The sequence below is a fragment of the Elephantulus edwardii genome, unplaced genomic scaffold (genome assembly GCF_000299155.1).
Source record: "Elephantulus edwardii isolate Elephantulus edwardi_28Jun2011 unplaced genomic scaffold, EleEdw1.0 scaffold00289, whole genome shotgun sequence".
Taxonomy (NCBI): Eukaryota; Metazoa; Chordata; class Mammalia; order Macroscelidea; family Macroscelididae; genus Elephantulus; species Elephantulus edwardii.
Window position 1 is genome coordinate 1843278 of NW_006400039.1, and position 13685 is coordinate 1856962.

At 60.2% G+C, this 13685-nt stretch overlaps 2 protein-coding genes across 2 annotated transcripts; one reads left to right on the forward strand and one right to left on the reverse strand.

Moving 5' to 3' along the window:
• Window positions 1-669: 669 nt before the first annotated feature.
• On the reverse strand, window positions 670-3543 carry FBXW5 (F-box and WD repeat domain containing 5). The gene is made up of 8 exons (XM_006900591.1): window positions 3337-3543; window positions 3108-3265; window positions 2595-2769; window positions 2378-2526; window positions 1657-2074; window positions 1313-1460; window positions 1035-1247; window positions 670-911 (listed from the first exon to the last, which is right to left on the reverse strand). Exons 1-8 carry the CDS (start codon window positions 3527-3529, stop codon window positions 671-673), a joined length of 1695 nt encoding a protein of 564 aa, XP_006900653.1. The 5' UTR covers window positions 3530-3543; the 3' UTR covers window position 670.
• An 812-nt stretch (window positions 3544-4355) lies between these two features.
• On the forward strand, window positions 4356-5937 carry C8G (complement component 8, gamma polypeptide). The gene is made up of 6 exons (XM_006900649.1): window positions 4356-4493; window positions 4573-4709; window positions 4942-5012; window positions 5083-5190; window positions 5591-5692; window positions 5801-5937. Exons 1-6 carry the CDS (start codon window positions 4356-4358, stop codon window positions 5935-5937), a joined length of 693 nt encoding a protein of 230 aa, XP_006900711.1.
• Window positions 5938-13685: the final 7748 nt, after the last annotated feature.

Here is a 13685-nt window from a genome sequence, read left to right on the forward strand (position 1 = left end):
TTTGCCGGGTGGGACTGAGAGGCTGGGTCTGGTCTGGTCTCTGCCTCCTGTGCTGGCTGGGACCATGAGGCTGGGTCTGGCCTGGGGCCTCCCCCACCTCACAGACATGGCACAGAGACTAGGTTGGGTGGCGCTGCCAGCTGTTTATTCAGGACAGGTGACAAGCGTCTAGGTGGACATGCAGTACACTCCAGTGTGATGAACCAGCCCCAGGCGGTACACTAACCCGCTCTGTCCCTGGTGGCTGGCCAAGCGGGGTGGTCAGAGGGCGGCGGTGGGCATTTGATCCGGTAAAGTGCTGCTGCTGCCCAGTGAGCTGGCAACATGGACCAGCAGAGGGCTTGTTGGCTGCATGGAGCCACACATGGGGCCAGATCAAGCTGAGGGCCACCTGCTTGGGCTATGTGTCCTTGAGACCAGAGGAGTGGCCTGTCCTGTATACCAAAGGGCCAGAAGGCAGCTAATGTGAGGTCTGTAGCATAATGGAGGCCAAGTGCCATGTGTCACACCAGTGAGATGCTGTGCCATAGATAGGGTCAGGTCACCCAAGTGCCAGAGGACCCCTTAAGCTGACCAGACCCTCCCTTGGACAGAGTGGCTGCCCAGCTCTGCCCCAGCTTGCCCAGGGCAGCAGTTTCCTCAGTGGGTCAGGCCACTCTGTCTAACCCGCTCAGCGCCTCTGGCAAGGAAACCAGGAAAAGAAGGGGCGTCGGGGGCGGGGGGCCTGGAGGGCGCGCACTGTGCGAGGGGAGCGCCAGGCTTTGATAGTGGCATCGTCGCTGGCCGTCAACAAGAGCTCCTGCTCCCGGGGGCTGAAGGCCACGGAGTTGACCACATCTTTGTGCCGCAGCTTGGCCAGGCAGATGTTATAGTGACGGTCCCAGATGTAGCCATGCCGGTCCTCGGCGCCACTGTGGACACAGCCAGCTGAGCCCCAGGTGCGCCCCTTCCCTCTCCCGCCCCCTCTTGCCTGTTACCCCTCCCAGCCCTCTCCTCAAGCCCCTGCTCCAGCCTGCCCTCTCTGGCATGTGCACCTGGCCACGAAGTCCCTGCTGACATCCAGAAAGATGAAGAAGCACTCGTCGTTGGGCGTGTAGGCGCGGTGAGCACGTAGGGCCCGCTTCACTTCACTCATGGTTTTGAGGTCAAACACGTGCAGGTCAATCTCCTCTGCGATGGGCGGCGGCTGCATGGGGTCAGCCACCACCGCACCACTGGGCCATGAGCGACTGTTCACGTACAGGTACCTGGCCAGGGACACGTAGCTAGGACCGCGGCCAGCCCGCCCGACCCCACCACCTCCAGGACCCACCTGTGGTCAGGTGACAGGCCCATTCCAATGACGTGGCCATGCACATCAATGACGTGATCCAGAGAGTCAAAGAACTCATCTGCTCCCCGCTCCTCTCCCAGCACCGGCCCTGCAGTGGTCATCTGGTGTGGCAGGATCTGCTTGATGCCTGCGAGTGTGGGGGCAGGTCACTACCAGTCCGTGGCCAGGCTCCCAGCTCACTCGGCCCCTTCCAGGCCCCTGGACAGATCGCATTCCTGGGGACCAGGCCCTGCAGGCCTGGGAGTTGGGGCCACTCGTGGGAGCCTGGGCCCACAGAGTAGGAGGCCATCCTGGCCCAGCCGCCCACATGGGGCCCCCATTACCAATCTGGTGTGGCGAGTAGGTGAGGCAGCCTGTGGTGAAGATGAGATACTTTCTCCTGTCACCAAGCGCTGGCTCAGGGGGCTTCGTGCATCTGCGGGCCAGCAGCTCGGCCACCCGCGTCTCAAGCATGCTCTCCGAGAGTGGGGGCTGCACCCGCCCCTCCAGGATGTTGTCCAGGAAGCGCCGCAGGCCCTCCGTGGCGCGGCCTGGGGCTGGGGCCTCATCCTCACTGTAGCCACCACCGCCAAGGTCAAAGACACGGCAGGGGGACATGGCGGGAGCGCCCGCATTCAGGAGCAGGTCGGGGCTGTCAAAGCGACTGCAGTCCGCCACCATGACGGTGCGGATGGTGCTGGCATTGACGTTCTGGATCTTGAAGAGCCGCTTCACCACGTTCACGTTCTCCGACTCCACGTCCTGCTGGGGCCAGGCTGGTGGGCACCCAGGGTGGAGGCAGGCCCTCCTCCTGAGCTGACCTCCCCGCCCTGTCTTGCCCTTTCTACCACTCTCCAGGCACCTATACTGTCTGCCCCTCCTCCTCTCCTTCTCCCCCCAGGTCCCCACCTGCCACCCTAACCCTCTCACCTCCTAGGCTTCCCCCCTAGGTTTCTACCTGCCCTCTCCTCTACCTGTGCCCTCCACCACCCTCCCAGCCATGCCCACGTTCTGCCCATGTGTGCCTCTCTGCCTGCCCCTCCTCCACCTGACCCCCAGCCACACCTGGAAGGCATTGTTAAGCCAAAGCACAGAGCAGGAGGTGATGTCCCCAATCCGGTGCAGGTTCCCTGAGATGAGGCTGGTCTCTGTGAGCCAGCACCCAAACACGTCGTAGGGCTTGTTCCGCACACGTGACAGGAGGGTGAAGGTGTCTGCGGGAGGGAACGGTCAGGGTGCGGCACCAGCGGGGCGAGGGCAGCGGGGACAGTGCGGCCCTCACCCAGGCTGATGACAGCAATCTCTCCCGACGAGGAGTTGTGAGGGCCCAGGAAGACGCCAGACACCAGCAGCAGTGAATCATCCACGTTGAACTGGGAGAACTGCGTGTAGCTCCAGTTGTAAGGCCGCATGTCCGTGCTGTGCAGCAGTGTGATCACCAGCTCGTTGCTCCAGATCTGCACAGGGGGCCGGTCACTGCTGTGCACCTCGCGCCCTGCACCCCGTGCCCCACGCGCCCTGCACCCACCGGCCCGCACCCACCAGCCCTCACTGTGCGCCCCTGCGCCCACCAGCCCGCACCCACCGCCCCACACCCACCACCCCTGCAACCACTGCCCCACACCCACCACCCCTGCACCCACCGCCCTGCACCCTGCGCCCCTGCACCCACCAGCCCGCTTCACTACCCTGCGCCCTGCGCCCACCGCCCTGCCCCACCTCCCTGCGCCCTGCGCCCTGCACCCCTTCACCCACCACCCTGCACCCAGCCCACGCGCCCCGGGCCCAGCCTCACCTTCACAGTGCAGTCCTTGGAGCAGGACGCAAATTGAGCCCCCGAGTGGGAGAAGCTCAGGTGCAGGACCTGGTCTGCGTGCTCCCGCAGCGTCTGCACCTCCACGCAGGGCACCGCGTCGTAGAGCCGCCGGAACTCCTCATACCAGGACGTGGCGGCTGCGGGCGGTCGCGGGCGGTCACGGGCGGCCATGGGGCCTCCTCCCCTCCCCGCCCGGGGCGCCGCTGACCTGGGTGTCGGGGCACATCGCGGGCCACCTGGTAGTAGCGGTAGAACTGCTCCCGCCACAAGAACTCGTCCCTGGACACGGCCTGCCACTGGCGGCACACCAGGCCGGCGGCCAGCACGTCGGCGGGGCCCAGGCTCAGGAAGATGTGGTAGACCAGGCTGTCGGGGAGCAGGGGCGTGCCCCCCTCGTCCATCGTGACATTGTCCCCACGGCTCTGAAAGCCAGACGGGCTGGGAGCGCGGGCGGCCAGCACTCAACCCCCTAGTGCGCTGCCCCCCGCCCGGGAACTGACCCCCGGAACTGCCCCACGGGCGACCTGCCCCTCGCGAACCGCTCCGCCCAGGGCCCGAGCCGGCCCAGGCTGGGGTGCGGGGCGGCCCCTCCGCACCTGCCCGCACCCCTCAACGGCCCCGCACCGGCGGCCTCTCCGCGAACTCACCGCGGCCGCCTCCCGCCGCCTGCAGCCCCGCTGGGCGCCCACTTCCGGCCGCGGCCACCGAGCGGGGACTCCGAGGCTCGACGGCACGAGCCCAGAGACATCGATGCGCGGAGCGCCGAGCCGCGTCTGCGCGCTGTGCGCCTGCGCGCTGCGGCCCCTTCGCCACAGCGCCCCTGGCGGGCGGGAGGACGGCGCGCACCGGCGTGGTGGGCAGGCTGGGCGCTGGCCCGGGGACCTCGCCAGGAGGAGACCAGTGCCTCCCGTCAGGCTTACTGGCCTCTAAGAGACACGTGTGGGAAGCCGAGGGTCTGGGTGTTTCTAAGGGCCAGAGGTCAGCAGGGCTTTGCAGGCAGAAAATGGGCGGCTGTCACCGCCAGGAAGCACACGATCAGGGCCAAATGTCCAGGGCGGCACGGAGACCGGGGAACCCTGCCCTGCGTGGGGCAGTGCGTAGGCGGAGGGCGGCCCGGACCTGTCATTGTCCCTTGGTCTGACCCCTCCCCCAGTCGGGGCTTGTGGGCAGCTTGTGTACTCTGACCCCGACGTGGCAAGTCCCGGCTCCGCTGTGGCTGCCACCACCATGCTGCCCCTCAGGTCCACCCTCCTCTTGGCCTTGCTCCTCACCCCCCTCTCACTGGGCCAGAGGCCTCGAAGACGCCCTCAACCACCATCGGCCATCAGTACTATCCGCCCCAAAGCTGACTTCAGTACCGAGCAGGTAGCCACGGGGCAGCGGGGCTGGACCTAGGCGGCCGGCTCTTTGGTCCACAGGTCACCCTCACACACCCTGGCCTCAGTTTGCAGGGACATGGTTCCTCGTGGCTGTGGCCTCCAAGTGTCGCTTTCTGCAAGAAGAAAGCCACCGGACGGAGGCCACGAGGCTGGACACTTCGCCCCAGGATGCAGACATGGCCGTCAGCACCCTCCGAATGCTGTGAGTGCCCGCCCGGTTTCCCGACCCCCTTCAGGCTCCCTGATCCAGGGCTCCGGGCTCTCGTCCCCAGCCAAGATCTCCATCCTGGTCTCGGCTCCCAACCCCTGCTTCAAGCTCCAGGCCCAGCTCCTGAACCCACTCCCAGGTCCTGATCCCTCCCTCCCTCGCCTGTGGCCTGGACTAGCGGTCAACAATGGCGCTGCCCAGCCTTCCCTCTGTTGCATTCACCCAGGGACGGGATCTGTTGGCAGGTGAAGCAACTCTACAAACGCACTGGAGTCCCTGGACGCTTCCTGCTCCAAGGTGGGGCTGGCCACAGAGGTGGGTGGTGGGGGCCAGGTGGGGGCTAGTGCTGATGTGGCTCTGTCCCTAGCCCGTGGCGCTAAGGGCCCTGTGGATGTGGTTGTTGGAGAGACAGACTACCAGGACTTCGCCATCTTGTACCTGGAGCAGGCACGACAGCTCTCGGTGAAGCTGTACGGTGCGTGCAGCCTCTGGGCCTCCCAGACTAGGTGACACCCTCCACAGGACAGCCTGGGGCTGTTCACACCCACGACCACAGGGAGGGTGCCTGGACACACCTGCCATGTGGACATCATGCCCTCCTTACCCTTGTGCCTAATCCAGGCTCATACCCAGGCTCCTGGACACCCCAGTACTTGTCCCTAGTACTCCAAGCTTGGCACCCAGTACCCTGATGATACTTCAACCTTGATGTCCTGACCCTGCACCCAGATCCTGACACCATGATCCCACTCCCCAAACCCATCCCCCAGCCCACTCCTGAGGCCTAGGTGGAGGGTGGAGGGGCAGAGATGGTAGCCAGGGCACTGCCCAGCCCGTGAAGCTGGGTCTGCACAGTGTCCCTGCTGTCGCTGCAGCCCGCTCCATCCCCGTGAGTGACTCTACTCTGGACACATTTGAACAGCGGGTCCAGGCCGCTAACATGACCGACAGCCACATAATTTTCTTCCCCAAATATGGTGAGTCCACTATCCATCCGACGGTCGGCTGTCCCTGCTGCTCCCCAGGGGAGGGCCTGGCCACTAGGGGAGCCTGCCCACTCCCCTGACCCTTCCTTGGGTCCCCAGGTTTCTGTGAGTCCGCAGACCAGTTCCACATCTTGAATGGTAAGGGATCTGCTGAGGGGTCCTCTGGGGGACAGGGTGAAGGAGGGTCTGCCTGCCTGCTGACCATGGTCTGCACTGCAGAGGTGAAGCGGAGCTGACCAACAAGAGGCCTGTCCACGAGACCCTATGGCAAGACACGCCTCACCTTCCTCCTTGGGGTCCATGGTCCAGCATGATCCAGGGACTGGAGCCCACCAGGGCATGGGGCTCTCTTCACCATCTGTCCCCAGATGTCCCCTCATCCCCACAAGTCTGGGAACACAGTCTGATTGGAGCAGAGCCATCTCTTCATTAAATTCTCACACTCATCTCTGACCTCTTCTGTCCACCCTGGGCCCTGGTCAGTCAGCTGGGTATTTCTTCAGCACCTGAGGTTGCTCTCCAGATGGGGGTCCAGGGCCCTTGGCTTTGCAGGAAGGGGGGGCAGCTAGATCCAGGGTCTTTGGAAATGACCCTCAGTACATGGTGGTGGGGATGCTGCCTCTTGAGTGTCCAGAAGGCCTGGAGCTTTGGTTTCCCCACTGAAGCTGGTCCCTGCCTCCCCCATGGCTGCATGGGGCGTCATGTGGCCCTGAGAAGGGAGCTTGAGGTGTCGGCAGTTGATTCCACATCCAGGAGAAATGGGTCAGGAGTGGGGTAAGCACCGGGGCTTCTGAACAAACAAACAGGGACCACCACCGTCCCCACCCCCGACCAGACTGAGAGCTGTGTCAGGCAGCTCTCCTGGAATCTGCACTTGGGACACAGGCAGAAGTGAGAAGTTGCAGAGAGCGACAGCAGTGTGGCCTGAGGACTTTGGGGAATGTGGGGGTCAGGGTAGAGAGAGCTTGGAGAGGACACAAGTGGGAGCAACACTGAAAACTGAGTGACCGGGACCCAGTCCTTCACACCTTGCCTGCCCAGTGCTGCCTGGAGAGGCTCCTCTGAGGGAGCCCAGACCAGGGAGAGCAGCTGCCCACTGTCTCCCACTCCAGAGAGCTGGCCCCTCACCAAGGGTCACCAGGCAGTGGACTGGTCCAGTGAAGGATGACTGAGTCTGGAAAAAACTGACACAGGAAGAAGCAGAGAAGTTTGGGAAACCCACAGGCACCTGGACGGCCGAAAACAATGCAGAAATTCCCTTTTAGACCCGGCCCCTGACTCTCCTCCTCCTCGTCCCTTTGCCTTGCCCTCCCTTGGCCCCTGCTGGAGGCGAGTGGCCCACACCTGAGGCTGTCCTCACAGCAATTGCAGGTAGATGCTTCTTGGCTATAAACTACCTTGCTTTCACCACTGTCCCATTCGGCCACCTGTGAGAGGCTCTGGGTCCCTGCCTGGCCCTGTGTGGGTGTGAACTTCAAGTCCACAGCCATGCTGCAGGGTCTCACTGTTGCCCACCCCCTGTCCCCTTGGGCACAAGGCAGCCTCCCTGTCAAAGCTGTCCCTGCTGTTGTGTTAAGATCTGAAGTACTCTTTGTGCCAGACCCTGAGGACGTGGTGGCAGGATGGCTTCTGAGCCTAAAAGCCCAGTGTTCAGGACCCTAGCCACTGAAGGACAATTAAACGGGGGACACATGGAGGTGGGAAGCATGATTTGGGTCCTACATGGGACTGGGGGGTTCCCAGAAGCTCCCCCTCCCTTCTATGTCCCCTTTGTCTCCGGGGACCTTGGATTACTTTACAGGCCCAGTAAGCAGGGGCTTCCCTAGCCTACCAGCATCCGCCAGTCTCCTTGCTTAAGTGGTTAAGAGAGCCAAGATACCTGCTGGGCTGGGCTGTGCTGCTGTGCTTAGCAGTGCTGTGCTGCTGGGCTGGGCTGGCTGTGCTGGGCTGTGGGCTGTGCTGTGCTGGGCTGTGCTGTGCTGGGGGGCTGTGCTGGGCTGTGGGGCTGTGCTGTGCTGGGCTGTGCTGTGCTGGGGGGCTGTGCTGGGCTGTGGGGCTGTGCTGTGCTGGGTTGCTGTGCTGTTCTGTGCTGTGGGGCTGTGCTGGCCTGGGCCGTGCTGGGCTGGGCTGGGTGGCTGTGCTGCTGTGCTGCTGTGCTGGGCTGTGCTGCTGCGCTGTGCTGCTAGACCCACATCCAAAATCCTTCTATAGCTGGGCACCGAGAGGACAGTGAAATGGGGTACCCAGGAGAGAGCAGATGCACCCCTAAACGTCACAAACCCAAATACCTTGTGTATCCTTTGGAGCTTGGCTTTAGGCTTCTAGGCACCCCAAAGCCATAGACATTGTCTGGCCCCTATACCCCATGAGGACCCCTTGGCCCTGGAGAGAGGTTCCAGAGGTGACCCCAAACAGGTGGGGGTATCCTTTCCTCATACCCCTTCCAGTTGGGCAGGCAAGGATGTCCCCTGCTCACCCACCTCCAGGCAGGTGGATGGAAGATTCCCTCCTCATACCTCCCCAAGCAGGTGGGTGAGGGATCCCCTGCTCACACCCTCCCAGGCTGTGAGGTCTTCGTGGGGCAGTACCACTGACCGCCCATGGTCTGAAATGCTCTGGGGCACCTCTGAGACTGGACTGATCATCTGGTCTTCTTGGTTCCTGACTGCAGTCCATGTGACAGGCACTGGTGTCTCCTCCTGGGGACTGGACAGTGGCTTCCTGCTCAGAAAAGTCATATGTAGGCTCTGATTGAAAATCCAGAGTCCAGCTCTGGTAGTGCTGTGGTTGAGTGCTCTGGGGCTGACGGAGAGGTAGGCATTTTAGGCCCCCAGCTACTCCAAGGGAGACCCCCAGGCTGTGTGTGCTTGTGAGGACCACAGGCTTGGGAGGGCCCACTCTAGAATGTCATAGAACAGTGAGTTCACTTGGCTCCAGGAGAACATTTTGTTTAAAAAGTATAACATTCTCATTTGTACTTTTGTTAATTCTAATAGGAAACATTGAACATTGTCTAAAACACTTTATGGAAAAAAGCATTTAACTGGCCAGTTCAGTCCAGGGTGGGAGTCTGAGGGGTAGCACCTCCACACTGCCCATGGCCCCCAGCCCCAGGACTTCCTTTGTCAGATCATAAAGATGCCCGGGCCCATGTTTCTCCTGGTCCCTTGAGGAGGTGGGAGCCCCTGGTCCTCATCCTCTTTAGCCATGGCTCCTTTCCCCTCAACTGTCCCTGCCCAGTGGGCATTTCTGAGGGTGCTGGCTCATGGGAGCTGCTGAGTGGGCCAGGAGCTCTCAGTGGGGACGCATGGAAGTGTGAGGACAGGGCTTTCCGAGTATGCAGGCTGGAGGGGACTGGTCTCATTGGTCCTTTGCTGGGTGGATGAGGCGAGAAGAGCCCTGAGAAGCATGGTGCAGTGTGCTCACAGTCCTGGGCTCAGGATTCAGAGGCCCAGGTCCCCTGTGGAGAGGGAGACAGAGCCTGGGGTGGCCACCGCAGGGTCAGGGGCTTCCTGTAGGCTTTTGGTCAAGAATGGCAACAGTGGGATGTGGTGGAGGCATCACACACATGAGGTGGGGACAGCCTCCTGGATCAGCTGTGGGAGGGTGTATGGAAGGAAGTGGGGCCAACATGGCCTTGGAGGCTGGCCTCAGTGCTGAGCCCTCAGAGGTACTCTGGCTGGGGCCTCCAAGGTGAGAAAAAGAGGACTGGTCCACATAGCCCTGCAGCCTCCTCTGCACCCACCCCAGCACCCCAGTGCTGCTCTGTCTCAAGGGAAGGACCCCTCATTCTTCTGCTGTTGACATGGGTCCTCTCAGGCCATGTCAGAGAGAGCTGTCTGCCTTGTAGACCCTGAGGTTCTGCAGGCCCCACCGCTCGTCTCTGACCTGGGCCTCACCAGGGTCCAGCCACATCCTGCGTGAGGAGGCCCCACTTCTGGGCTTTGCTTGAGCCCAGCCTCTCCCGTCCCTTCACAGGTACGTGCAAATATATGCATGCACACACACTCATGTGCGCACACACACACACACTCAGACATGCATACACATGCCCCCACACACTCAGACATACACACACTCACATGCACACACACTCAGACATTCAGACATGCATACACATGCCCACAAACGCCCATGCCCACACACACTCAGACATGCCCACACACACTCATATGCACACACACTCAGACATGCATACACATGCCCACAAACGCTCACCCACACACACTCACATGCCCCCCACTCGTGCACACACACTCAGACATGCCCACACACACTCACATGCACACGCACAAACATGTATACATATACACACAAACTCACATGCATGCACATGCTCAAATATGCACACACATGCATGCACACTTAAATATGCACACACACTCAGACATGCACACACACTCAGACATGCACAAACACACTCACATGCACCAAAACTCAGGTAAACACACAAACATGCACATACACAAACATGCATACATATGTCCACAGACTCACATGTACATACATTGCACATGTACACGCCCAAACACATACCCATATGCGCATGCACACATAAACACATGTACACAAACCCACATGCACACCCCTAGAACATGAGGCACACATATGTACACCCCCTCAGCCTGCTTCTGCCCAGCGTCCTGCTGCCCGCTTTTCTCTGAGGACTCAGAATTGGGCCTCTAACTAAAGTCCCGACTCTCAGAATCTGTGAATGTTTGAAGATGTCTCTGGTCACTGTTATGAAACTTGGTAGGTGACAAGGAGTGTCCCCACAAGAGACAGGAGACACAAGGCACCATGCAGATGGAGCAAGATGAAGTGACAGGTCCCCTACTGGCCCCTGTAAGACAGGACTGACCCTGAAACCAGAGGAGTCTCATCCTTTGGGGTGGCTTCAGTGGCTTATGGGGTTCCACACCCCCTTGGGGCCCACATCTCCCTAATGCCATTGGGGCCTGGAGCCCACACCACTTCACCTGCTCAGGGCCCACATCTTCACACCCCCGCCTCCTGTCGGGCCCACAACCTCTCACTCACTCCATCCTGGAGCCCACAGTTGGTTTGGGAGCTGCATGGAGAAGTTCAGGACCTGGGCTACTGACCTCTTGGAGGGGGATGGGTCTGCATCTCAGAGGTTAGGGAATGGGGTGTCAGAGGATGAGGTCCAAGCACCTCCCTAGAAGCTAGTGGTGCCCAGGGTAGCTGAGGCTTGAGAGAATCTGTGCAAGTGGGTGGGAGGAGGTGGCCCCCTTACTTGTCTATGCCACGCCTCCCCTCCCACTGCACCCAGCACCCTCAGCCCTGCCCATCAGAGGAGGAGAACAGAGGGCTCCACCCCCTGATGGCAGCCCAGGATCCACAAGGCAAGTCTCAGACAGCCACTCATTTCACCTCCTTCCCCGCTTCACCAAATCGTGGCCTTCTGACTGACTGCTGCTCTCCTGCCCAGATCATGGCTGCCTGGGGCTCAGGCACTGCCTGCTGGGTGAGGGGGTCCTGCCATGGGACTCGGCGCACAAGAGGAGGCCCTGCTGGGGACTGGATGTATATCTTGCTCAGCTGGCCACAGCACAGGTTGTGTGTCCCCAGGTACAGAGTCCTGTACTCAGAACCTCTCTGCCCAAGGTGAGGCTGGTCATACTTTCTGACCACAGGCAGGAGCTAGGTACTTCGCTAACTTAGGTTAGTGTGTCTGGTCCGGAAGCACCAGCTCCAGGATGAGATTGTCTTCCCTCCAGTGAAGGGTAAGGGCTGCAGAGGGACAGAGGGCACCATCTCCTCTGTAGAGCCCCTGGGGTGGGGATGGGCATGACTTATATCCAGGGTCTGTGAAGGGCCCTGCAGAGACCCGGGGTGTCTGAGACCAAGTACCCCTTACTGGAGTTCAGTCACCCACATCCCAGCCATCTCCTTACAGACTCCCTGACCTCCACCCCAGCTCCTCTTCTTTTTTTTTATTTTATTTTAATAATTTTAATGAACATTTACAGAGAATTTGGATTTTCATTCATTCATTGCTGCACTTCTCACCCCACCCAGCCCTCTCCCCCCGGCCCCAGTTCGCTCCTCTCTTTCAAAAGTAAAAGAAAGACTCCCTCCCTGGTACACAATCCCCCCGCACCCCTCCCACGTCCCCAAGTACATTCCACTATGCAACCTTAATTGTGGACTCTTGTGATAACCATAATACCCTATCATACATCGCTTTTAAATTATTCAGCCCCTCATCTGTTTCAGTTCAGTATACACAATTTATCCAGTTTTTCTCAGTCTTACCCCCACCCTGATATCAGTCCCATTTTACAGCAGTGGCATCATGCAATATTTGTCCTTTTGTGACTGAGATATTTCACTCAGCATAATGTCCTCCAGGCTCACCCATTTTGAATAATATTTCACAAGTTCCTTGTTTTTCAATGCAGCATAGTATTCCATTGTGTGAATATACCACAGCTTCTCTACCCATTCGTTTGTTGATGGGCACCTGGGTTGTTTCCAACTCCTTGCTATTGTGAACAGAGCTGCGACAAACATGGGTGTGCATCTATCTGCTTGGATGTCCAGCTCCTCTTCTTGTGGGTCTCCTCCTCTCTGTGTTCCCTGTGCTGGCCACTCCCCCCCCAGGAGGGCCTGGGGACATGGTCAGTGACCTAGTCAGTCCAGCAAGCCTTGCTCTGCCCTGGCCTCGCTCCCTTGCCCACCAGCTCTCCCACGGACGTTGACACTGTCTTCTTTACACATACGGGGCCTGTTCACAGACTCACACACGTGTGCATGTAGACAGGGCCCAGGTATAACACCCCCAATGTGTGCTAGCCTGTGCACACACACCACACAAGGCACAAGTTGTACATAGATGCATGCCTGCACACGTGCACCGCCATGCCATACCCATACGTGCATCCACACCTACCCTGAGGCTCAAACACAACTACATTTATACTCACAGCACACCTGCACACACGTGCAGCCACCCCTACCCTGCTCACCTGTGCACACCCCACACACACACTCACCTGCACACACATACACACCCTTCCATCCTCATCTGTATACACACACTCTCCCGTGCTTACCTGCACACACACACACACACACACACCCCACACACACACTCTAAGAGAATGTTCCTCATGGACCACCCCTCCCCAGGCTCTTCCCCCACCCCGTCCCTCCCTCAGTCTCTCCTGCTCCGGGGCATCACCCAGGGCACGTGCTGAAGGACAGAGTGGCCGCCCCCCATCCCTTCCTGCCATCACTTCTGCCCCTGCCATGCTCTCCTCCCTCAACCTACAACAAAACACATTTTCCCAACGCAGCACTGCAAACAGTCCTGACCTGGAGAAGGACAGGGAAGAACAGACATTGTGTCCTTGGCCACCTGACTTTTCTCACAGCGCTGGACAGAGACCAGCAAGGGACGGGGTCAGGGGGCCAGTCTGGGCACAGCAGATGGGCTGGGTATGTGGGTGTTAACATAAATGAGGACAGAGATGGGGCCTCACAACTCAGGCCAGGCTGGCCCATATTCAGCCCTGGATCTACATGACCCAGGTTGGAGCCCAGGACCCTTTGCTGCTCGGCCTGAGGCCACAGTGGTCAGGCTGGACAGAGGGCACTGCCCATAGTTCAAGTGCTCGTGTCTCCTGGCAGAAGGGTGGTGGCTGAAGTGTCCTTCATCCAGGCACCAAGGACCAGGCACCCCAGTCTGTCTGCCAGCTGTCATGGCCTGGAGCCTCAGTGAGCCCCCACCTCCTCAGCAGCTCTGTGCACTGCCCATGCTGGGGGACCCAGGCCCAGCCCTGGCTGCAAGGCAGGGGCTGCTGCCCAATCCTGGCTCAAGGGAGGCAGCGCTGACTCTGCAGTTCTGTAAGACAGGTGCAAGTGCCCACAGGTGCCACAGCCGTGAGTCCTGAGAAGCAGGCCCAATCGCGATGTTCTACCTCAGAGGGGCTGCTGGGCGTGAGCTGTCGACCCCGAG

Coding starts and splice junctions, on each gene's coding strand:
- FBXW5 (XM_006900591.1), bottom strand. CDS start 3,529: ATGGACGAGGGGGGCACGCCCCTGCTCCCCGACAGCCTGGTCTACCAC. Junction 2,075..2,377: donor GGCTTAACAATGCCTTCCAG/GTGTGGCTGGGG, acceptor TGGCCCCAGCAG/GACGTGGAGTCGGAGAACGT. Junction 1,461..1,656: donor CTACTCGCCACACCAGATTG/GTAATGGGGGCC, acceptor CCACACTCGCAG/GCATCAAGCAGATCCTGCCA.
- C8G (XM_006900649.1), top strand. CDS start 4,356: ATGCTGCCCCTCAGGTCCACCCTCCTCTTGGCCTTGCTCCTCACCCCC. Junction 4,710..4,941: donor GTCAGCACCCTCCGAATGCT/GTGAGTGCCCGC, acceptor GCATTCACCCAG/GGACGGGATCTGTTGGCAGG. Junction 5,013..5,082: donor TGGACGCTTCCTGCTCCAAG/GTGGGGCTGGCC, acceptor CTCTGTCCCTAG/CCCGTGGCGCTAAGGGCCCT.